Source organism: Dermacentor silvarum, chromosome 6 (assembly GCF_013339745.2).
Source record: "Dermacentor silvarum isolate Dsil-2018 chromosome 6, BIME_Dsil_1.4, whole genome shotgun sequence".
In the NCBI taxonomy this organism is placed as follows: Eukaryota; Metazoa; Arthropoda; class Arachnida; order Ixodida; family Ixodidae; genus Dermacentor; species Dermacentor silvarum.
Genome location: NC_051159.1, coordinates 148,133,508 through 148,157,574, shown reverse-complemented (window position 1 = coordinate 148,157,574; position 24,067 = coordinate 148,133,508). Strand labels below are relative to the sequence as shown.

At 44.7% G+C, this 24,067-nt stretch overlaps 1 protein-coding gene across 1 annotated transcript in view; it reads right to left on the bottom strand.

The window, feature by feature from the left end:
* Positions 1-17,777, bottom strand: part of LOC119456193 (mediator of RNA polymerase II transcription subunit 16-like) — a 55,741-nt gene extending 37,964 nt beyond the window's left edge. The window contains exons 1-13 of the mRNA XM_037717820.2: positions 17,533-17,777; positions 17,269-17,415; positions 16,950-17,055; positions 16,777-16,869; positions 15,899-16,033; positions 14,765-14,870; positions 11,645-11,728; positions 11,492-11,572; positions 11,350-11,421; positions 10,683-10,786; positions 7,287-7,429; positions 3,173-3,237; positions 970-1,098 (exon numbers count right to left, since the gene is read on the bottom strand). Of these exons, the coding sequence (XP_037573748.1) occupies positions 970-1,098; positions 3,173-3,237; positions 7,287-7,429; positions 10,683-10,786; positions 11,350-11,421; positions 11,492-11,572; positions 11,645-11,728; positions 14,765-14,870; positions 15,899-16,033; positions 16,777-16,869; positions 16,950-17,055; positions 17,269-17,415; positions 17,533-17,594 (1,327 nt within the window). The 5' untranslated portion in view covers positions 17,595-17,777. The remainder of the gene's footprint in view (positions 1-969; positions 1,099-3,172; positions 3,238-7,286; positions 7,430-10,682; positions 10,787-11,349; positions 11,422-11,491; positions 11,573-11,644; positions 11,729-14,764; positions 14,871-15,898; positions 16,034-16,776; positions 16,870-16,949; positions 17,056-17,268; positions 17,416-17,532) is intronic.
* Between the last annotated feature and the right edge of the window lie 6,290 nt (positions 17,778-24,067).

Here is a 24,067-nt window from a genome sequence, read left to right as displayed (position 1 = left end):
AAGTCTGTGCCACAATAACGAGCACTGAAGCAGGCACAAGAGGACGAAAGAGAGTGATCATGGCGCTAGAATACAGTAGAAAATGACAGCTTCATTCTCTGCACGTGTGATTTCACCACAAGCAGATGAAATGGAAGTACATCTCTTTTGGTATGAAGTAAAACAAAAACATGCAGACATTCAGTTTGTGTGTTTTATTATTTCTCTAAACTTTAATTTGTCTATTTAAGCAACTGATTAAACAAATAACTGATGTTGCCTCGAATAATTCTCGAAGTCATGTGGCACTATGAGTGACGTTGCAGCACTGCAATGTATGTAGGCCCACTTGCACGATTGATGTCGATCTCCAGTTGGGAGCGCGGTGCCCGTGAGGAGAAAGACAAACAGCGTTTGGTTTAAAATTTAAGCTCTTTCCACGGCGCGTAGGGATGTAATAGCAGACACGATCGTTAGCGCGCATTGTACTAACTGCATTTGTCAGCTCAAAATGGCCAGACCTGGTGAGGGGTCCTTTAAACAGGGCTCAAACACATTCGGTCCAATATCTACAGCAAAATTGGAGTAGAATCACCGACACAAAAGGAATAACAAAACAGTATGTCGAAAGCTGCATAGTAGCTGCTCGGGCAAGTAGAAGTGCCTTGTGAATACTAGTTCCTTCCTGCCCATTGAGCACCAGTAATCTTGATGGACAAAATAAAGTCCAAAGAGATTGTATTAATAAAAAAAAATAAAGTGCATATTTAATTACGTCTTCCTACCTTTACATTATTATAACATATGTTTCAGTATTCACAGCAAGCAGAGCTGACACAAAAGCAGCAGTTTGAAGTTCCCTGTCGCAGATTCCCAAGAATCTGCGACAACTCGGTGTAGACTGCACGAACAGTTTTTCATGTGCCTAGGGTACTTCAATAGGTCACGAAATTTATTTTCAATCAACAGCAAAGGTTTAAAAGGACTCACTGGGCTCTGTGACTGGTGCCAGCCTATAGAGGAAGAGCTGTGAGAGAGAGTCAACTGCCACCAGGACACTGCTGGTCCAGCTCAGCTGCATATGGGACACTGTAGCGTTCAGATGCTGGTACTTCATGCCTAGAAACAGAAGGGGCACACGACTTCAACACCAGTTAGCAGTTTCATGGCCTACAAACTCCATGGTCTTTGCCTGGCCTGTGTTCCAGAGAACAGAAAAAGCTGAGGGTACACTTCTTAGTGAACTACTTTCAGTTAAGGCGGCGGTCCCACTCCGGCGGCACGAGCCCCCCGTTTTCCAGTACTTTTGGAGCAACCGTGGCGGCTCATCTACTTAAGATATGAAGTTGTCAGATAAACCATAAAAAGCTTAATTCTTGTAGATTCCAACTATATATAATATAAAGAATCTGATTGGTGTGATTTAGAAATAAATGTTCAAGAACAAGCATGAGATACATGGTTTTAGCGAACTGTGTCTCAGTTGTGACCATATTTAGAAGAAACTACCCCACTTACTGCATTGCGGCTTGCTCTGTAGCTTTAGGACATATTTATCTAGTTCCTAGACGTAGCAAATTAATTTTTAATTTTTACTTTTTGGATAATTTGCTTTTGAAAATTGCCAAATATTGCAATCTTCTGTTCTAAACAGCCCGGCAACTACATGCTCAAGAAAGCTAAATTTTGGATAAAGTAGAGCTCAAGGAATGTCCATTTAGGACACAAAATTTCATTCGTGTAACTTTATTAGCTTTCCTAATAATGCGGCCGAAAAGAAGCAATATTTAGAATTCTGGTTTTATTTTTGCCCAGTTTTGCGGGAAGGTAATAAAGCTGCGAAGCTGTGCTTTAAAACTAATCAAGTTACATGAATGAAATTTTGTGTGCTAAATGTAAATTCCTTGAACTCTACTTTATCCAAAATGTAGCTTCCTTGAGCATGTAGTTGCCGGGCTGTTTACAACAGAAGATTGCAATATTTGGCAATTTTCAAAAGCAAATTATCCAAAAAGTAAAAATTAAAAATTAATTTGCTACGTCTAGGAACTAGATAAATATGTCCTAAAGCTACAGAGCAAGCCGCAATGCAGTAAGTGCGGTAGTTTCTTCTAAATATGGTCACAACTGAGACACAGTTCGCAAAAACCATGTATCTCATGCTTGTTCTTGAGCATTTATTTCTAAATCACATTAATCAATTTCCTTATATTATATATAGTTCAAATCTAAAAGAACTAAGCTTTTTATGGTATATACCACAACTTCATATCCTAAGTAAAAGAGCCGCCACGGTTACTCCAAAAGTACTGAAAACGGGGGGCTCGTGCCGCCGGAGTGGGACCACCGCCTTAAGCGCCAGCTTGCTCACAGACATCCAGAGTGAAAGCAACTTTGAGTAAAATGCTGCTGCAGTTGTGATCTACACCTAACATGCGGTCTAATGTTCCAAGTGAACCAAAACCAACGATAGACTTTCCAGTAAGCTACTTTCGCTTAGAAGCCAGCTTGTATTTTCACATACAGACAGAAACGAACTCTGAAGAAAAGGCTGCTACAACCTTCACGGTCTTAGTGTCGGTCAATGAGCTAATGTTCAAATGAACGGAGCTGAGGGGACACTTTCTCGTGAACTAAATTTAGTTCATGAGAAATTCACATATAGCCAGAAAAAAGCTTTAAGTAGAAGGCTGATATAAAGAGTTGGAAATATGACACGACCCATATCATGACAGCGTATATGACATCAAGCCAACGTTAACAGAAGAAAGAAGTGCCAATGGGCAACCAGAGGAACATTGCACTATAGCTCAAAAGCACACATATATATATCATGAGTGTCACATACACAGAGCAAACACTACGGGAGACAGGCTTTGTACATGATTACAGAACAGATCCCAAATAACATTTCTCAAACATAAAAGCAACCCTATTGGCATCACATGCAAGTACTAACACCATGTACACATTTTGCACTTAGCTGCGCAATCAATGTGATGTGTACTGAATCCTGCAGTCATTTCACACATCACAGCACTACTGCCGCATCATGCCTAACACAAACATAATGCATGGATGACCTCAGTGAAATCTCTCACCCATGTTGACGCAGGAAAAAAGGAACTCAACAATCAGTTACCACTGCCAAACATTTTCCATTCTCACAAATGCACAAACTTTTTCAACACACCATGGTCATCACGTCGATGGGATGCAGAATTGATGTTGATGCAGCAAAGAGTGTTCATGAACTCCCTAGAAAAAAAAAATGTTCCTTCATGAATAGTGTATAGTGAAACTGAATGTGAAGCAAGTGCACAAAATGCAAGATGTTAATTTCATATAGTTGCAACTAACACAATATCGAGCCCCTCGGTTCCACTTATTCTTGTTCACTGAATAGTGAGGGCCTTGACATTACCAGCCTTGATGTCATGAGGTAGTATACAAGGCTTTATGGGCCAGCTGCCCACTCTCCCAAGTTTACATATACAGTAGAACCTCGTTCATAAGTTTTGGAAGGAGATACGAGAACAAACGTAATAACCGGAAAAATGTACGATCCGAAGTCACTAAACAACTGGCATGTCCAATTTTCACTGAGAATTGGGTTAATCTAGATATGGGCGCTTGTCCGGTCAAAGCAGTAAAAACCAAGATGTCCGCCAACGAAAAACGTCAAGGCAGGGCTACGATGGCTACGGAATCAAAGAAAGCATGTTTATTCCCACCTAATCCCCAACAGCGGCCTAGAGCCGTCCCCTTCCTTAAAATAAAGGCTTTATTCATTCATTTTCGAATGATCAATGATGGGGTACACTAGCGCCTACTCATCGTCACTGAACCCAGCGAATGACTCTTCTGAGTCAGTGCAGAATAGGAGGTCAATGCATTCGTCGCTGCCACTTGTGCGACTTGAACAGAACACGGGCTCTCCAGTGCATGCACGTCGGTTATGCAAGCGCCCGTCCTTGCTGCCGTCCAACGCGACACTGATTGATCCCACACCCCTTGAAGGATCGCGCGACCGTTTCTTCAGACACAGCAACCCAAGCCATCGACACCAAGTTCAGCACGTCTTGGCGCGAAGGCTTCCGGAGGTTCCCTTTAGGAGTCTTTGCAGCCCATGACATGCGGAGGGGGTGGGCGCTCAACATATAATTTTCAGAATTCTGATGTTTTGGAAATGTTAATACTGGGCACTTGTGCAAAACTGGGAGCTTCTGCGGTATTCTACGGTAAAGCGTGCAGTACATTTCCAAAGGGGCTACGCCACACACTCTGTGAAATAGATAGGTGAAGATGATTATCGCAATAGGGTTAGTGGAGACATATTTGAATGCAACGCGCGAAGACCCACGAGAAAATTTGCTGGTGCCATGAAAGGGGAAACTGAGTGCGTGCGAGCAAGTACTGTGGGCATGCTGCCGTGGAGTGCGCTTACTGCTCTCAATCACGCGTGCCTCGCGCCTTTCCTTGTTCACATGGGGTCTAGCGACTCGAAAACATATCATACGATCACAGTTTCCAATGTACTGTACGTTCATGCCAAAAAAATGTGTTTTCCGGGATCGTATTAACTGGTAAAAAGCACCATAACCATATTGGGCGATTTTTTGTGTTCTAGATTGTGAACATTGTCGCCGGGAAATCGTAAAAAACGGGATCGTATCAACGAAACTCTACTGTATTATGTGACACCTGTGGTTAAAAAGATGTTCCATACCCGCCGCCTGGGCCGTGAGTGGTGCTAGCTGACACTCCCTGAGCTAACCTTGCACACATACACCGATAACCAAGAAACTTGGCAGGAGGACAGCTGCAGTAGCTTAAAGGGCAAACTAAAGGAACTAAAGGACACTAAAGTCTAGCTAGCTCGGTATATTATTTGTCTAGAAGTCCAGCATCATTTTCTCTGTGCCAATATATCACTTTTTTGAAAGAATTGCTTCTGAGAAACCCCTCTGGGTTTCCTTTGTAGCTTCAGGCTACATACAATGGATGTCAATTTTTTTTTTCTTCCTTTTACGAACATTCCTCCACCTTGCGGAATTCCGCAGAACAGAATTGCCATATCACTTTCTTGCGCAGAAAATTGCCGCTGAAGGTAGCGCTGCTGCTCCTCAATTTCAACTGCTCACGCCAAAACGGACGAGTTAACGATATCTCCACGTGAACAACCTCTATGCTGCTCTCAGTGAATCAGCCAGTGATGAAGTCCGATAAGAGATACTACAGTCCACAACAGGAGGCTCCACTCTAATTTGCCATTTTCCCTAGTAAAAATATTTAGTGGTAAAGATATTTACGTTTTCCCTAGTAAAGATTTTCCATTTCCTTGGTGTAAATACAATGACGAAAATTTGCATTTTTCTCATTTTCTCTCCTGCAAAAGCTCTGTTCTTGCTACAAATGATGAATTCGTTCTTACAGAAGGTTAATCTTTCAATCTAGCTAAACTTAATACTTTCCTTTAGTGTCCTTTAATTGGTAAAGTACTGCATATATATAATGCAAAATATGTCAGTTTGGCTCCTACCTGCAGCAGGCTGTCTTTTCATACCCTCTTATTTCCCTTTTCCTTATCATTTCAGTTCAATTAGGCGTAACAGTGAAATTCCCCTATGCCTTTTCTGTCTTATTGCTTGTTAGTTCCAGTGGTGCTAACACAAAATCGAGCCCTTCGGTTCCCATTATTCTGAGAAGGGTAAATTAGGCGAGTTGGTATTCATTCGTTATTTCTCCACCTCAAAAGATAAAAACTAGAGGAGAAACTGAAATGAGACACGGTGCAGTCCTGTTGTTTCTGTGTCTCCTCTAGTCGTGCTCCTTTGCACTGTAGAAATAATCCTCCCATTCTTCTCACAGGTGCGCCAATATCTTTTTTGCACACACTAAAGGAACAGTAAAGATAAATATTCAGTTTGTTTAGACTGATAGAGTATTTATTCCATACCCTATTTGCATCCTTTGGCAAGAACAAGTCGGTTGCTAAAGTAGAAAATGAAAGTCAAACTTTCCTTTTCTGAAATATAAGCCCGTAGGTCCAGCACTAATAGACAGTTTTAGTTTAGCGTGTTTACCGTGTTGGCGGGCTTACCAGAATAGCGGGATCGTAATGCGCATGCGCAGAATGCTATACGACTCATGCCGTTTAGCGTACGCACGCTATTTCTCAGATTTAACGTTACCGTCTTTGCGTGGTTTACGTAGTTTACATAAAACATGGCGGTGCTCCCGGCCGCCCACTTCGAACTGAATTTCGCGTTGTTTTTGTAGAATTCACTCATTTGTAGCAAATCACTGCATAAACGGCTTTCGCTTAGTCTCATGCCGCTTCGACGAGAGAGTGTTATGGCTAACCTTGAGGAATTTTCGAAATCGCTTTCGAAAACGCGCCTAAGCCTAACGAGAGAAATTTTCGCTGAGATGCGAGCGCCACCTATCGGTAAAGTCGGGAGATAGGCGCGACGATGGCATGTGGCCTCTGAGATGGGAAGATTTCGGAGGCTATGGTAGAGAGCTTGTACTGCAATGCGCTCCTGGGTTCCACTGCGCTGCCTCTCCCGGTTTCCAGACGCACAAACGCATTGAATTACTTAGGTGCCCTACGTATGCGAAATTCAAAGCGTAATGGAATAGTGTACCGCACGTAAACATATCACGCTATACTAAAACTCTCGTTCTGCAAAGTTCGTTTGCGGAACGGTAACGCTATTTCCCTTAACCCCGCTGTTACGCTAACGTTAAACTAAAACTGTCTAATGACATCAGGCTGACATCACATATTTCACGATATTTTTGTCTAGTGTGGCTGTTTTTGTGTGAAACGTCCCCAGAAGTTGCCAGGTAACCCTGCTAAAGTAAACAATTAGGTAGCACTGACTAGATGCTAGTTAAATAAGTTAAATGGCAACACTTCTCTGACAAAAAGTAGACTGTTTCACCTTTAGAAGGTTGCTAATTTTGGCTGGCTGAGTACATTGCAAATGTGAGGAATGAGCACGAGAGGTCAAAGTTAACAAAGACAAGATTCAGATTCCTTTGCTTACTTTGTCTGTCCTATCCTTGTGCTGTTTAAAACATTCACAGTTGCTGATTTAATTACCATAGCCTTCACCTGTCAACTGTCACCCAAATGCCGAATTGTAGCACAAAAATGTTCACTGAAACGTCACCATACACTATAGCTTAAAGCAAAATGAAAAATTCTCCAATTATTTAGCTACACTTTATTTATTGAGAAATGCTGATCATTAACAAGTTAATTTCATGAGTCACAAGGGTTCAGTGATAGAGCTAACCTTGAAAAGCACTTGATGACATTGTCCTTGTAGGCAGCAATAATGTAAGAGGGAGGTGGGCTCATGTCATAAATGGACAGACGAGGTGTGCACAGAGCCATGACAGGGGAGGTGTACGTCGTTGATCCGTGGTGCTGCCAACCCTGCAAATAAAAGTTCTGAATGTGACCACAGGTACACACAACTGAATCCTGCATGCATGAGCTACCCTTCTAGGAACACTAAAAAACAAAGTTGACGTAAAGTGACAAATCAGTCCAAAGCATAGTTAATATACAATTGTAGGATATAATATAGGATATAATAGGTGCTGCCCCTTTGAGAACACAGACCAGCCACCAGTGAGTCCTACGTCCTGCTTATTATAATTACCAGTGAACAACTGACAGTAAGAAAGGTAACTACACTGCACTTAAAAGATATAAGAAAATGCAGTTCAACCACTTTTAGTGGATCTTCATATAGATGAACTTGCTGATGTTACCCTTGTTACGGGGACGGGGTTTGATGAACCTTCAACAGTGTCTGCTTGGAGCTCGAACCAGGTTGACCATCGGAGAGGGTTAGGCAGGGAAGACAAGGTGACGTAAAAACAAATAACAGAAGTTTAACACATCATTACGTGTGAGTGGTGTGCTCCAAAAAAAATGTCACAGTTTCGCCCTAAGGGCGAAGCGATGAATGCGATCGCAACACAGCAATGTCATACGAAGTAAGGTGAGCGGCTTTGGTAGCATTATGAATTGTAGTAAACATGAGCTGATTAAGTAAGCAGGTGTGCTGCGGCGCAAGTAGACCGACATGAAGAGAGACTCGATGACCACGAGAAGGCGCGTGTGAAACGGTGGTGTTGATGAGAAGCGCTTCCTGTGGGCAGCGCGTGCGAAGGGACACACCTGTAGCGCTGCACAGCCGACCCGGGCAGCATTGCATGTGTAGCGTGCGTTGGAAAATGTGGCCCGACTATTACTAACTGATTGAACAAGCGTGGTGCAGACAACGACCGTCAAAACGCTGGCAGCGAGCGGATATATACGCCGCAGCAGCGGGCGAAGGTACGTGTGGTCTATCGCTTCAACGGAAACTGAGCGGCGAATGCGCATAAAGGACAGAGCCGTGTGGAGATAAGAGACGGTGCGGTCGAACGAACGACGAGCGCGGTTGTTGGCAGCGTAGAAGTGCGCCCCCCCCCCCCCCCCCCGCTCCTTCCGGCGCTGGCTTCCCGCTTCCTTGCTTGCGCGTGGGAGAGATAAGAGACTGTGCGGACAAGCGACGAGCGCGGTTGTTGGCAGAAAAGTGCCCCCCCCCTGCTCTCTCCGGCGCTGGCTTTCCGCTTCCTTGCTTGCGCGTGGGAGATTGAGTGCGTTCGCTCTCCGTGATAGCACGCGTCCCCGCACGCTGCCTCTGGGGCATACGGCGCGCGGCGAAGATTTTATCTATACGGAACCTCACGGCGACGACGACGCCGACGGCAGAAATCCGGTTCAAGTGTCCATATAATTGCTATCGCAATAAAAAAAAAAAAAATACAAGAAACGTCCAGCGTGCATGCACCTGCATGCGAGGGCAGAGAAAATGTGTTCACGTGGCAGCTTGCAGGCTTTCTTATACCCTCCACAATCCGGGCATTCTCCTTCCTTGCTGCCTCCACTACAGGGGGCCTTGTTAGGGGACATCGGGGCAAACCAGACGAAGTGGTGGGGTCAAGCTGGCGGAGCGGGGTTGCGCAGCCGGCGTGGGCATGGGTGTCTCGAGTCACGATGGGCTGGTCTTGCACGATGGGCTGGTCTTGCGCATACTCCCCTCGTAAGCGACATACTCCCCTCGCGACGGACATGTCTGTTCATGTTGCCGAGTGTGACGGTTCGGCACGCCGGGTCCCATGCACTTGGCATTTGTTGAGTTCGTGGCCGTGCAAAGTGAATCGTAACACCCTTCATACCACGCTGTTGACGCTATTTGCAGGAGCGCAGAGCTTTCTTCTATATAGTCTTCAACACAAAAAGGGTAATAGCTTGCAGCGAAGCATATCCACTAAGATAACCTCCTTCGGCACAGCGCAGTAATTCTGCATTGTGCCAAAGTGTGGATCCCTTATCTTTAAACATTTTTTTCAAGCGAAGCTTGTATTGCCTCACAAGTGTCGGCAGTGGTGGTGGTGGTGTCACGTTAAAAAACCCAGCTGCTCCCAGAGCAGAGCAGGTGTGGGGAAAGTGAGCTGGTGCTGGATCAGGACACGTGCGCGGCTATTCAGGATAGTTTGGTGTGTCGCGGGGAGGGAAGGGGAAGGTAACGTGGTTGGCGCGCACTGTGCCAGGCTTCCTTCGCCTCAGATCAATCTCGACGACCGTCTGGGAAGGCCGCGCGTAATGTGTTCCACCGAGAAGAAGGCTGCATTTGAGCAACAACGCCGCAAACTCGCTCGGGAAGGGGCTCGTCGTCGATGTGCCGATTCTAACGTGAGGGCTTCCGAAGCCCTGGCTAAAGATTAGCGAAGAGCCGTGGACCCCGAGTAGCGGGAATGCAATGCTGAGGCGAAAAGTCAGCGAAGAGCCACTGACCCTGAGTTTAGGGCAAACGAAGTGGAACGCCTGCGACAGCGTCATCCTGCCACAAGCTTCGCTTACCCCCATTTTCTCGACAGGGGAAAGGCTGGTGATATTTCTTTCTTTTCCTTCCAGGCAGTCTACTGTCTCACACATAACTTATGTCAACTACAATTTTGACAGCGACAGTCTCTTACCTGACAGGCAGCTATTACCTTTAAGATGCAAAATATGGTAGCTCACATTTACCAAAAGCAGAGCCCCAGTGCACAAAAAGAGTTACATAAATAACAGAGTTATGGCAACAGCACCTTGTTAAAATTCCCGCACATCAGAGGCAGTAACCGAAGGCCAGCATCGCATGCAGAGAATGAGCATAGGCATATTTGAACTTTCAGGCCCCATCCACAATGTATTCAGTAGTAATGTTTTCCCGATACAAAAGCATGTACAGGATGCTTGATCATCTAAAATGTCATAACATGTTTAGGGCACTTGAAAAGTTAGGCGGGCACAGCAACCTGTAATTGTAGATGGCAACATAACGTTTTCCAAAATGAAAGCTCCGGGCCATAACCATCAGAGCAGTGCTTCTTCAATGTTTTCTATGTGCCCCTGATATAAGCTCTTACAGACAAACCCTTGGCGCCCTGATTGGCTGAATTTTCAAACCCTGCGACAGTTTCAAACATAGCGAACTAGTTCAACATAGTTCACTTTTCAAACATAGCGCACAGAATAAGTGTAATTCATTGCAGTATGCGCTGGGTGGGAGGGTAGGAATCGTGAAGCAACACTTGAAAGCTACCAAGAATTCAGTAATTTTTGAAGATACGTGTTTTATCCTTACAACAGTCTTGGTAACAGTGTCGACAGAAGGCGTGTGGAACATCTTGTGGAACCGCACCGGCTTCTCTCTCAGTTCCCACAGCTCAATAGTGCTGCCAGCAGACCCTGAAAGAGTTGCACACAGTGGAGAATAAAAACACCTCGTACAGCTACAAGCAAATAGAAAAACTTAAGATTAACCAATAGCTATCAAAATGACTGATTTATGATTAATGGCATTTACCATTCCAAAGTACCAGTGAGAGCAATGAGGTACACTGTAGTAGAGGAGTCCGGATTAATTTTGACCACCTGGAGTTATTTAACATGCACCTAAAGCTAAGTACATGCGCGTTTTCGCATTTTGCTCCAAAATGGGAACTTTCAAAATGACAGACAACTCAGTGTCTGCAACAGTGCAGACATGAAATTTTCTAAAAAAATCACAGGATTGTAACCAACACAAATGCTAATGCCAAAGTATATCCCTGTCAGATTGCTAAGCAAACTGCAATTCCTTGGTGTTTTCATCTCCTCAATGTCGATTAACTGATTGATCTAGCAATAAACTGTCAAGGTTTAAGATCACATTTAAGATGAAGACAAAGAAAAAAAGCACTTTCTAATCTTACCAATCAATAGATTGGCAAGATTTAACATCGCATTTAAGACGAAGACAGAGTACTGACCTGAGACTGACACAGCAACAGCATCTGCTGCTTCTCGCAGGACAAAATTAAGGTGTGTTACACGGGTGTGAGCTGAAAGCAATTTTCATGAGGTCAATAGTGCAAAATTGGGGCACTTCCCAAAGCTGCAATACAGACTTACGGGGCTTTTCACGAGGCTGTGCCGTGGCATGACAGTTCAGATAGAAGCTCGAGAAAGGGTGGCAGGTGATGATGCATTTATCTGCAAGTAGGCCAACATGAAAAAGCAATGCTAGTGCTTTTCACAAACAAGGCATGGCTGACTGTTGCTTACCTTGGTTCAGTTTCAACGCTATGCGAAAGCAGTGGACAGATGACTGCACAAGTCCATCACTGGTCACAACCAGAAAATCACCATCTGAAATGGAATGACATTCCGTGTCAAAAACACAAGAGTTTGCGACAGCTTCACTAAAGAGCTATAGTGGGAGATAATGGCCAGTACAATGCAAGGACTCCTTTCACCAATTCTATTCTTTTATCACCAACAACTCATGATCAGTCGATCTTAGTGATAACATAGGTGGAGTGCTGCTTGGATTACTGATGAAGTCCGGAAAGGAAATGAAATATAATAGAATTGTTACGTTATCCTAGCCTACACCTCCGGAATGAGGAATAAGACAGCATTACTGTAAGTGAATGCTTGCTAAACCAAAAAGGACACAAAAACTGAAGACAGGTGACAGCATCACCTTGGAATTCTCACACCATCTCACAGTGACTACCAAAATTTTGACACCATCTGCTCAAAACCAGTTAATGTTTTATCAAAAAACTATTTCAAAAGTTAGGAAAGGCTCAATCTTGCAACTTTTATGAACTATGACTTTTCCTGCACTAAAAAGGCTCAAATGTATTAAACTGTTTTGAAATGAAACTGTGACGAGGCACCAACAGTGTTGGTGTTGCAGTCTTAGGGCAAAATTCAAGAAGAAAACCTTAGCGCATATTTCTTTCGAATGATAAGTAATCCTTATCTGCTGAAGATATGTCAGCCAAGAGAAATTTAGCCAAGTCAGGAAAGCTGTGTAACCAGTGTCGTCACAAAGGTGCACCACACTGCATGTTTCAAGGTGAAGCGATTCAGGTCTGTGATGCACTTTATTTCATAACTTTTTCAGATGTTCTAGCTGCGACAATAGAGTTGATTAGTACAATGATTTGGGCAAGTTGGTCTAAGCTCATGGATGCTTCCCGCTCTTCGATTCTTTGTGCTGCATCACGCCATGAATAGAGTTCATGTTATGCAATGTCCGACAAATACCAATATCCGACAAATAATACCGTGACCCTCTCGTCGAGATGGCATGCCGCCCTGCGCAGCTCCCAACTCAACGACCAACTCTGGGCTACCCAGCAAGCCTGCGAGGCGGCGAAGAGGCAAGACCTCGATGTCCCCATGTGGGAGGCCTAGGCCCAGCCAACTAAACTGCTGGTTTAAATAAAAGTTTGTTCCTTCTCCTACTCCTTTCTTACAGTCAATATGTGGCATACTATCGCATGGTAACGAATTCAGGGAGTATGAAAAGCTGGTGTAGCTTTCATAATGTCGTCTGCCCAAGTATAAAATTGAACAGAAAAAAAAAACTCCAAGCAAGGGTAGCAATACTGACAGCCAAAATGAGTTTTAGACTCCTTTAGGAACATGAAAAAGAAATACAGTGGAATCTCGTTGATCTTATCTTCACGGGAACCGGAAAATAAAGTGTATCATCCGAAAATCGTATCATCCAACCAAATCATATCATCGGGAAAATAAAAATAAGCGTATTATCCAGAATCATATCAACGAGATTCCACTGTAATGCATGGCATGAAAACGAGTAATCTGACAGAACACTTCCCTGTGAAAGCAGGAGCATGTACCTTTCTGGTTAGTAATGTCAGAATGACGTGGAAAGCCTCAAAGGTGTAAAGGTTAGTTTTGATGCTTCAAAATTCAATTCCTACAACACTGTCTACAAAAATTCATATGGGTACAAATTCATCAGGGAATGTCTTTTCTTACCAAAGATATTTTGCAACTATGCTAACAACAATTTCATAAGCAGTAGTTTGTTTTACAAAAACGTAATATTACTGGAGAAAAAGCAATATAAGAGAGATCAAGAAAACCACTTTTAAACAAAGATTACACTTATTTTACAGGAACTAAGATGTAACGTAGTTCACACAAGTAGCCACCATGTTGGAATGGTTTCCTGACCATTCTGTGGAATTTCGCAAATGTTTTTCTGTTTCTACAGACAGGCAGCAACATTGCAACTTTGGCAGATGCACCCTGCTCTTGATAATCATGCATTTTTAAGTACCTTGCACACCTCCTTCACACTGAGATGCACAAGAGCCATGCCGGCAATTGTCAAGCTAGAAAAAAAAAAAAGATTCTTACCGCAGGTGACACAGTATAACTACATGGTCAGTTAGTGCTGTCCGAGGTGCGGAAAAAAGCGACACACTGAAAGTGATAGCAAGGTTCACTGAAAGTGACAGCAATGTTCAAGTGTTGCGCTCAAGCTTCTCGGACGGTGTCCCAACAATACGTGAAGGCGAGACGTTGGTGCGAAACAGCGCGGGAGACAACTGCCACTGGGCAGCAGAAACATTGCTCTCACAAATACCAGGTGTCTCGCAATGCTGGCGCAATGAGGAGTGCCAACAATAGTGTTGCAGGTGTCACACCTCGATTAAGACTGACTGTTGTCATTTGTCTGTGTCCAATGAAGGGGTCAAATAGTTCCATCTTGACTTTACTGTCAGTTCCGCTTAGATCAGTTTATTTGCCACAGTGTGGTATGCACATAGCTTCTCAGCAGGAGTGCTAATGTGCATGTGCACGATGCTCACGCCAGCTGGATAAGGCTCTAGCTCCGTTGCAGAGGCGATTGAGGGAAGTGCGACGATACGTACACTTGGCTTCGTCCATTATTGTATCCAAATGCACTGCGCATCTTTGGAGAGCTTCTAACCTTCCACACGCGGGCCACAAACGCACCGTCAATACTATGACAGCACGATAGCAGTGATTTCCATATAAGTGCTGTCGCAATAAAAGTGCAGATTTATGACACAAAAGGCTAACTGTGATGGAGCAAAAAGAAGAGATTGTTGAATCAATAAACAATGCATGAAATAGTTAAAAGGTGATTCAGTGTCTCTGCTTGATTTGTAAAATGGATGTCCAAGGTAACAGAAAGATTAAGGTTTTTGTATCATTAAGCTATTGAAGATGTGATGTGTTAGCAATAAACAGAGTGTAGAAGGACTGCTTTATAGCACGCATATAACACATATCAAACATTACGCCTTAGGTAAGTCTGTACACTGTAATTTAGGAAAATGGGTGTGAGGGCCTACTGCTGCATTGAAACTAGGAGGCAAACACACTCACTCTTTCCGTAACAGAGATCAACCACTTTGAGTCGGCTTCTGTACTGGCCCAAAATCTCAGTGCCAGTGATCACAGTCTCATCAGACTGCAATATCACCACACACACCTGCAACAAAAAGCAGCAATTCATATACACTCCCCAAAAATGTGACTGTCGTGGACAAATGAAATGTAAAAAGGGCTTTTCAGAGATGAATACGTAAAATTAAAATATTTAATTGCATAACTTTATATACTTAATATAAGGGTGTAATTCATCTTCCCATACAAGGAATAGGAAGATGAACATCTTACATGTTGAAGCCCCAGCCAATCTCACTAATCGATATCCCACTGCAAGCACAATCTTCCATGTGGGCTAAACTTTCGTTGCATTTTACCTCCAAAGGGGCCCTGCAAAACTCAAAAGAAAGCTTGTTGGGTGGCACCAACAGCGGCGTCACGATGCAACAATTTCATGCACTTTATGCAATGGACGTGACATCTATGTGCCATACTATGATCGATGGTTAAAAATCTAACGTGCGATTTACATTTGCACAGTATTGTGAGTACTGTGAAAAACACTACAGCATTACGTCTTACAGCCACTTTAGGTGTTCCCCAACTATCACTCGGCCACGAGCAAGGTTTTGCAACCACAGGAACGATGCACCAACATGCCAAGCACACGGCCCGCCAATGGCTGCCTCACGGAAGCTGTTGTAAACATAGATGGCGCCATGGCCTCCAAGGTTGAACCACGTGCCGCCCGATCGTGGAGGCCACAATGACACTAAGAAGCTAAGCAAGCTAGGCAAACATGGTGTTCCAACTTCCTGTGTGTAACATAGATGATCCATGGTCATAGGGCGCCACACTACAATGTCACAGGGGAGTGAAATGTGGCATCCAGAGCCACAAAAATTCACGTCGATGGTTACTCACTTTGCTTTTATTTTTATGTTCCTGCAAACGATAACTTGGGTTTGTGTGCATCAATTATAATTTCTATTGCTTTTAGTTTTTGGACATGGTAAGAAAAGCCCTAGAGCAAGAATAATGACCTAGAAAAAGTGTTGAAGGGCACATTTAATAAAGAACATGGGCCCTTCAGAGTATAAGGAGGCATAAGACATGTTCATGGAGCCTTACCAAGCCAGAGCTGGTCACAGCAATGCAGCCTTCACTTGGTTTCCCACCGACCTGACGCACTGAGGGGCCAAATCGCACATGTACATACTTTTCCAAGTACAGTGCACTGTCTTTCTTCTCCATGTTTAATCCAATCTGAAACAAGAACCACAGGGAATACATAAGCTGTGAATCGCAGGCTTCCCGTGAAGATTGTCAGCAGGGGCAAGTCAATTCAGACTAAAAATAAATACTTGTATCTTACATTAACCGCACTTGCCAGAAAAGTTAACAGGAACAGAACATACAATTAGTACATGAGGATTATGTAAATGTGCTTAATGCCTCATGTTCTTAATCGGAATTAGTCAAATTTAACAAATGAACAATGAAAGTGTACGAAAATGCACCTTATATGAAATAACTCTTACTACTTTCATGTTTTCGCTATTGGCTCAGGCTCTCAGAGAAACACAATTCCAGCACCGCTCAAATGAAAGCTTGTTACTGTCTTTTCTTTTATGTTCTCCCATATAACCTTATGGACAATTGTGAGAATCACATTGGGCCTGCATGACTAAATGAGGGATTTGGAAAAAACATTTATTATCCGCACCAGCAGATACATCACAATGCACAGAAATATAACACATGAACGTGTATAGCCTGGTGACTGTTATATATTATGATATACGAATGCAGCCAAGCCAGCTCGAAACCTCTCTTAACTGTATACAAAGTTATCTAACATTCCCGCACGCAGAATCACCTTTTGCAAGCAACACTTCACCCAAACAAACAAGCAAGCGAAACTACTAGCTACTCAGGTAAAACACAATAACAGAATGCTGTTGACTCAAGCAAGTGTCCCACTCGGTGGAACTTGCTTTGACACGAACCTTCTTCCCATTGTGAAACCAGGCACCCGTCAGAATGTACTCGCCGGGGAACGAGGTAGAAGCGATCATAGTCCAGTCATTGAGCAAATAACCCTGTAAGAAAGCGCGATATGACGAATTAAGTGATGCACAATACGAAACAAAGTTTCACAAATATACTTATGGCAACGCACCTTCATGGACCATAACTGTATTTGTCCGACAGCATCTGTGATGAGCAACTTGGAAGCACCAACGTCCCATTCAACACAAGTAATTTCTTCGGTGTGCGTCATGACTCTAAAAATTAGAAGGCAAAATATAATTAAACGAAGGCTGCAAGCTATGAAAACGTAAAATCTTGTGGGCTTATAGTGTAATAGAATGCAATGTCGTTTATCTTGCATTCAAAGCTCCTCCAAAGGTTAGCGGACGACGCAAGCAGCATTCGTATCGCATACATAGAAAAGTGGTGCGTGAGCACATCTTTGCGACACTTTGCCGTTAACTCACTTGTGCGCATCCCAAGGCATGTTGAGGTCGACAACGAACACATGAAAGCACGTGATTTTTCCAACGGGTTCTTGAACATCTGACGACGAGGTGAACGCTAGCGTGTTGTGGCTCGACACAGAGCAGACAGCCTTGCTTTCCGTAAGCCTGAGGTATGGACATAAATCAAGACATCACCCGTTAGCACAGAGCCAATTTGTGGTGGCAGTTTATCAAGGTACACATGAATAATAAGCGTTGCGCATGATTCAGAAGGAGCCTTACCATTCTGTGCTTGACGGTACGGAGCTGGGAAATCGCTTCAGCACTGAATAAACGTGATCCATTCCGTCAGGCTGACTCTAAAAAGAGCGCTTAGTCCAATAACACTCAGATTGTTATCGAAGCTCACTTCAATGACGTGTTACATAAGTGTTAACTAATGTAAGCAAGTTGTCAAACTCCAACCACACTCCACAGGTCCCGTTTACCGGCGTTCGCCCTACGACGTAGCCATGGTAGCTCAATTTTGGCTTTCAACGCGGCTACGGTTCGACGTTTCGATGGCTTCATGCACAGCAGCAGACGCGTGGCGCGCAGATTTGATTTGCGTAATACAGCGGGAACCCTTCACATTCTGTTCAAACTGTTTAACACATATGCGAATACGACCGTCGCAGCACTGAGACCGGAGACTGCTCTCGTGATCGAGAAGCACCATTTGTAACAAGAGCAACACTTGTTGCACCTCTGACATACGCTTCTAGTACTTGCCTCAAGTTTAACGAATTGCGAATAGTTAGAATGCTGCTACTATTGGCCATTAACGCAATCATTTGATAAATGACCAACACACACTTCACCGGCATATTCTTTTTTAAAGTGCGAAGCACTTTAGGGGCCCGGGGTATCGGATGCGTCCGTCGCGTGTGACCTGTCGTGATCGCGCTCACAATTAAGTACTCAAAACAGGCTCAGAATTGATGAAAACCGGTTCAAAATACACTAACATGATTCAGCATAATTTAAAAGACAGGAATATTCAAGTATTAAGCACATTAATTAGCAGAAACTCGTTAAAATCTGTTTCGAAACGCCAGACTAATACCAGTGCAGCGCAAGAGAGGGCACCACCACCCTACACCGGCGCATCACTGCTTCGCACTTCCCCAGGTTCACGTTAGTGGAGCTGCGCTGGATTTGAGCAGGGGCGGTATTCTGTAAGAGTCTACCTAGTGGACTGTCCATTTCGGCGGCCGTTGATGCGCTGCTGCTTGGCGTGCAGGAAGGAGACTGGCTGGCACCTTCCTGCACATCAAGCAGAATCAGCAGCGACTGCTGCTGCTGGTGCACATCACCACGATTGCCATGACAACACGTGACCCGAAGTGACACGCCCCCGCTGTACCTACTAGCAATTGTAAAGTCGCTACCTGGTCACGCAGCGTGGCGCCATCTCTCGAAGGAGACGGCGCAAAACCGGCGCCGCGGAACTCACGGACCACTGGCGTCTAAAAGTGTACAGCAATCCTATCTCAGCGCCAAAAGTTGACAAGTGTATGGTGTTATGTAGTTACAGCTTGAGTGAGATTGTGAACAAACATTAGGAAGAAATAAGAAGCAATGTTCTTTTTTTTTGTAACTTGTTTGGGCAGTAACTAGCGTACGTAATGTGGTCTTGTACAAGGGGTTGGGGGCCAGAGACCGCATATTCTCAAGCTTTGACTGGTTGCCCGGATGATTTCGGTTTGCTCTCGCAACGATGCCTGGGTGTTCTCTTTTCGTTCTCGCCACATTCTCGTATTGAGTGCCCAGATAACGGCTCTGGATTTTGGCTAAAAATTAAGGTCTCGTGAAAGTCGCCGACAACGGGAGCTAAATGTATTTTGTGCTTAATACCAGGATTTTACTGACGCTTCGGCCAGGGACCTGCCTTCACTCCGACAGAGGCCGGACCCGGCTCGCTGTCGGAACAATAATGGCGTGATGAAAAGCAGCAGCAACGGCGAACGAACGATTCATGCTGCGTCTTCAAAACTTGAGATTACTCGAGTTTCTACACTAGCCGCGCGAGAACAGAATAATGTGACGCGAGAACATGACTAAATGTGGTACTACACGTGACAGTCGGTTTCGTCACAGCTCTCGCAGGCCGTAGAGGTTGTGTTTGGGACGTTCACATTTAAGGCGAAAGCCTTAGGTGTCTATATTGGCGGTGCCCTTGGCGGTGACCTTAGCGAAACTGCGCCGTGCCGAAAGATGGTCGGATTGACGTCACATTTCTCAGGGAGGTTCCTGTAAACCAAGTAAATTATAAAGTGGCTTTGAAAAGAAAATTTGGTACATTTCGGTCTGAGTGCAATCGAGCCCAGGCCTCCGGGGTGCGAGACGAGCACGCTTCCCTGAAACCACGGCTGCTCCACGGTTCTGGCTTACTTTATAAGGGGGGGCCTAGTGCGTGCGTGCGTGATTGCACACGTCACGTCGCAGCCATCTCGCTGACTAAAGGTGTGGCGTAGTGCGTGCACTAACATGCACTTCCAATTGTGTACTTCCAATTGCAGCTCGTTATGCCTTGCAAGAAGTCTAGCCCCGACTGTATAACTCAATGCATTACCAATATGTCCTACAAAGAAGTCTAACCCCGATTGTGTAACTCTGATGTATTACCAAATGTGTAGCAGGCTTTCGCCTTCTTGTGTTACAAGAGTGTAACACCTGCCGAACTTTGTGTTTACTTAATTTTATTGGTGCTGGAAAAGACAACTGCAAGCAGTGTATAGTGAAGCCAAGTTTCTGTAGTGGTCTGCCAATTTATATATTATTATTAGTGTATTTCGGGCATTTATTTAATGTGCCGATTCAATCAAGCACTTAGGAAAAAAAATGGCATATTGGAAAAAAAATTTTGCACAAATAACGCTGGAGGTAAAGGGTTCAAGATGTGTGAAGCCAAAACAAATAATAAAGCGTCGCTGCAACACAGAGCATTAGTTGTCTTGCTTCATTCACAATCGCAGGCACTGCATGAATATATTTTCTGGTTTCACACTTACTTAAAAGTAGACAAAATGCATGCGTCTTTGGTATAACACAGCACTCATAATGCACAACTAAACAAATTATAAATAACTGGTAACCTAACGAAACCAAGGTGAAGCTTCGCTAATTCACGAGCAGGGAGCTTGACGCTCAAGTGGCTCATGTACCATACGCTGTGCCAAGAATCTTAGTAGAACAAGGGTGATGACCGCCATGTGCAGTGCCTCGGCGAAATGCATGCTGGAGTACGACAATACCTGGTTTCCTGTTTTCGCTTATGCCACATCAACTGATTATTCGCGATTAAACCATTAATCGAAAAAAATGGAGAGTTAGAATACCCCCGCACAAGGCACTGCTGGTAATAAAATCACCTTCAGCAATTGTCGAATGGATGCCGCAGTGCTACAGCTGACCTGCCGAGGGGGGAAGGGGGGGGGGGGGGGGTAGTCCCCGACTTTGAGCCCTGATGAGGACTAACCATAAAACAGGCTGCGCGGAGTGCGGCAGGGCGTTGTGTTGGGCCCAACACTATTCAACCTAGTGTTTGATGGTCTTGTCCGATGTTTGCCCAAGAAAGTCCAAGTATCGATCTATATCGACGATTTCCTGCGCAAAACGCGAAAGCGTGGTCATGAACGAAACCGAGCCAAGACAGATCGTCAGATTCGGCGCTACTACGGTGTACTAGAATGACATTCTAGTTCACTATAGCGCTACAGCTGCTTTCGGCCAAGTTGCGGGGACCGATCGGGCATCTCTGCTACTTGCAGTTTCTGTGAGTTTTGCGAGCCAGCAAAACCCTTTTCGCGGAGCAGTTTGCTCTAGAGGAACGAGATGGCGCTTTCGGCGGCGCGCCATACGTTGCCTCAGCGAATGCGCACGAATACGAAACCACTACTGCTTCTGCCCTACTACTATGCGATCAGCTGTCGGAAATGCAAGTGGGTGTTCGCTCATGCACTGTGCCCAATTCATGCTGCAAAATGTGTAACGATAAAGGGAAGACGTGTGCGGTAGTTAGCTGCAAAAAATAGTGATTCGCATATTAAGGAATTGAATCAACCTGTGTCGCCGCTGCTACATAAGGACTGCCTGTGTTGTCGGCTATTCGCGATGCACGGCTTTCCTTGAGGATAAAAAATGATAATTCATCCGCCAGCGCTGTATAGCTAACCTCCAAAGAAAGGACTTCAACTCCGCAACGACGGCACTTAAGAGTGAGTACCGCTCGTTACAAAAGGAAGTAACGCCACTTACTGGCATAGTAAGTTTCTCGCACGTTATTTACACACATCTACCCCTACTCGCACGCAAACTTACACGTACCCTATCGCCAACGTATCAATTGAATGTGAGCACACTTGAATCAATGTGCTGAAGCGTGAGTGACGGCGACTACACCAAGATACGAATGTTGTAAGGTGAACGTTTCATGACGGTCCACAGAGTAAGCAACGGAGTAGCGATAATACGTCTTTGCTACAAGCTACCACAAAGTACAGAACATTTACATTCCAAGTTTTGTGCGCCGCAAGAACAAATCTATCGCAGCAGAGCACACCCGCGAGCGCGATTAGGCTGAAAATAAACAATCAGATAGTGGCCGCACCGAGGAACCGATGAACTTTAAGGAGTCAGAAACATGACAAGCCGCTGTTTCAAAATGTTTGCCAAATAAAGAACGAAGAGCACACTGATCCCGATTTAACTCATAAGCGGAACGTTTGGACAGCTTGGAATATATTTCTAGCCCTGCTTTTAGTACAAGCACCGTATGAATACGCTGCTCGCGCCGTTTGGACAAGGTGTAATGAGCTCTGAAAGCACTTACATGTTCTCTAAAGTTGTCGCCGAAGCTTCGTGTCGTGCACGTAGTCGCCGTGTACGATACGCGTCGAAACAGAGGTTTGCTGCGCCGCACCAGCGTCACGCGCTTGCATTGTAAACTCGGAGGCAACGGAGGCAGCTGAGGCAAGCAATGGACGCGTCACCACGTGATCAAACATGGAAGCGCCCACGGGAGCGCCCACGGGAGCGCCCACGGAGCGCCCACGGGAGCGCCGCGAAAAGGGTCAATACGTGAATATGTTGCGCCTTCACATACAGTGTGACAGCGCCCACACAGACAGTTCTACGTACATTGTTCATTCTCTCCTTCGTTTGCTTTCTTTTTCTTTCGTTCTTTCATACCCATTTTCCCGTTCCCTAGTACAGGTTAGCACAGCGGCGCTATCCCCTAGTTATATATAACCTCCCTCACTTCCCTTTTGCTTTTATCTCTCTCGAATCCAAGGCCACAGCTAAGGAATTTTCGTTGGACGCCGGACACGTACAGGATGTGCTACAATAGTGGGCATTACCCTAACCCTAAATAAGCAATTATCTGTGCACAGTACAAATAATACTCACGGATAGGATTTTAAAAAAAGCCCATCAACATACGTATACTGAGCGGCTGTAGAGCACCCAGGAACTCTGCCAGGGGATGGGGGTTGAATTATTGTGGTGTTTCTTTTTTTTTTTTTTTTTTTTGGGGGGGGGGGAGCAAGCACTTTGCATAACATGCAATTTCCTTGCTTTAGCCAGAGGAATCCAACAACAAATAAAATGCCTAATAATTATAATAATAATGACACCAAGGATGATGACGTTTATTTCTTCAGCGGTTCACTCAAAGTAATTTAAGAGTGAATGAATAAGTACAAGACAGTGATAGAGTGTTTTTGTTAATCAGGGAAAATTCGACCTCAAGCCACCTCCTGAATGGTAATGACAATGTGAACAAAGCGCTGAAGGTACACGTCGGACTGGTGGGGCTGGATGCGTGGGGGCGGGGGTTACAACTCGGCCTCAGGGGGGGGGGGGGTTACAACACCCGAACCCCCCCCCCCCCCCCCCCCCGTCGGTGCGCCACTGTTGAGTGGGCAATTACAGTTCTCTCGAAACAGCGGGCTAAATTCAGTGCCGTTCGTAAAACACAACTATAACGCTACGGAGATTTTACCGATCCGTAATTTACTGCAATGACTGCAATTAACCCACTAAATTTGTACTTCGCCCCTACACATATTCCCCATATTTTCACAATTAAAGCATAAACAAGGTACCTCGTTTAATTCACCGAAGACATCAGGGAAGCCGACTACATGCCTCGTATAACGCATAAAAATAAGGAGAAAATGAGGGTTGAGTATTTATTTGCAAAGGCAAAGCTCATAATTAATTCCAATAACAGCACATGTTTCGACACACATTACACTCCACATGAACCGCGATTTCACCATATGTAAACACGGTGTGACGTAGCGTTCTCACGGGGCAATGCTGACAAGGGCCAAATACAGTCAAACGCCTTTATAACGAGGTACTTGGGACCTCCAAAATTATTCGTTGTACAGGTCACTTCGTTGTGTCCCCCGCTCTACCGAAACGTCGTTGACGTCGCCCATCCCATCACCCGCTGCTATCGACGTTCAACAAAAGGAACTCTTTAACACGAATTTAAGAGAGATATTGTGAAGTATACGTCGCAATTTTTTTTGTGTGCACACTTCGTCTGACAGAATGTGTGATTGAAGCCAAATTTATTGCAACGAAGTTGACACTGCGCTCCGCGGAGAAACGCAGGAGCTAATTAAGCAATGCCGCTATCTCATCCCTTGCAGTCAGTATTCTTGGTTCGTCTACAGCATTCTTCCTCGCCGTTGCCTTTGTTGATATTCCTACAAGATTATTGGTCTTCCTCCGCGAAACTTCAAAGGGGGAGGGGAGAGCT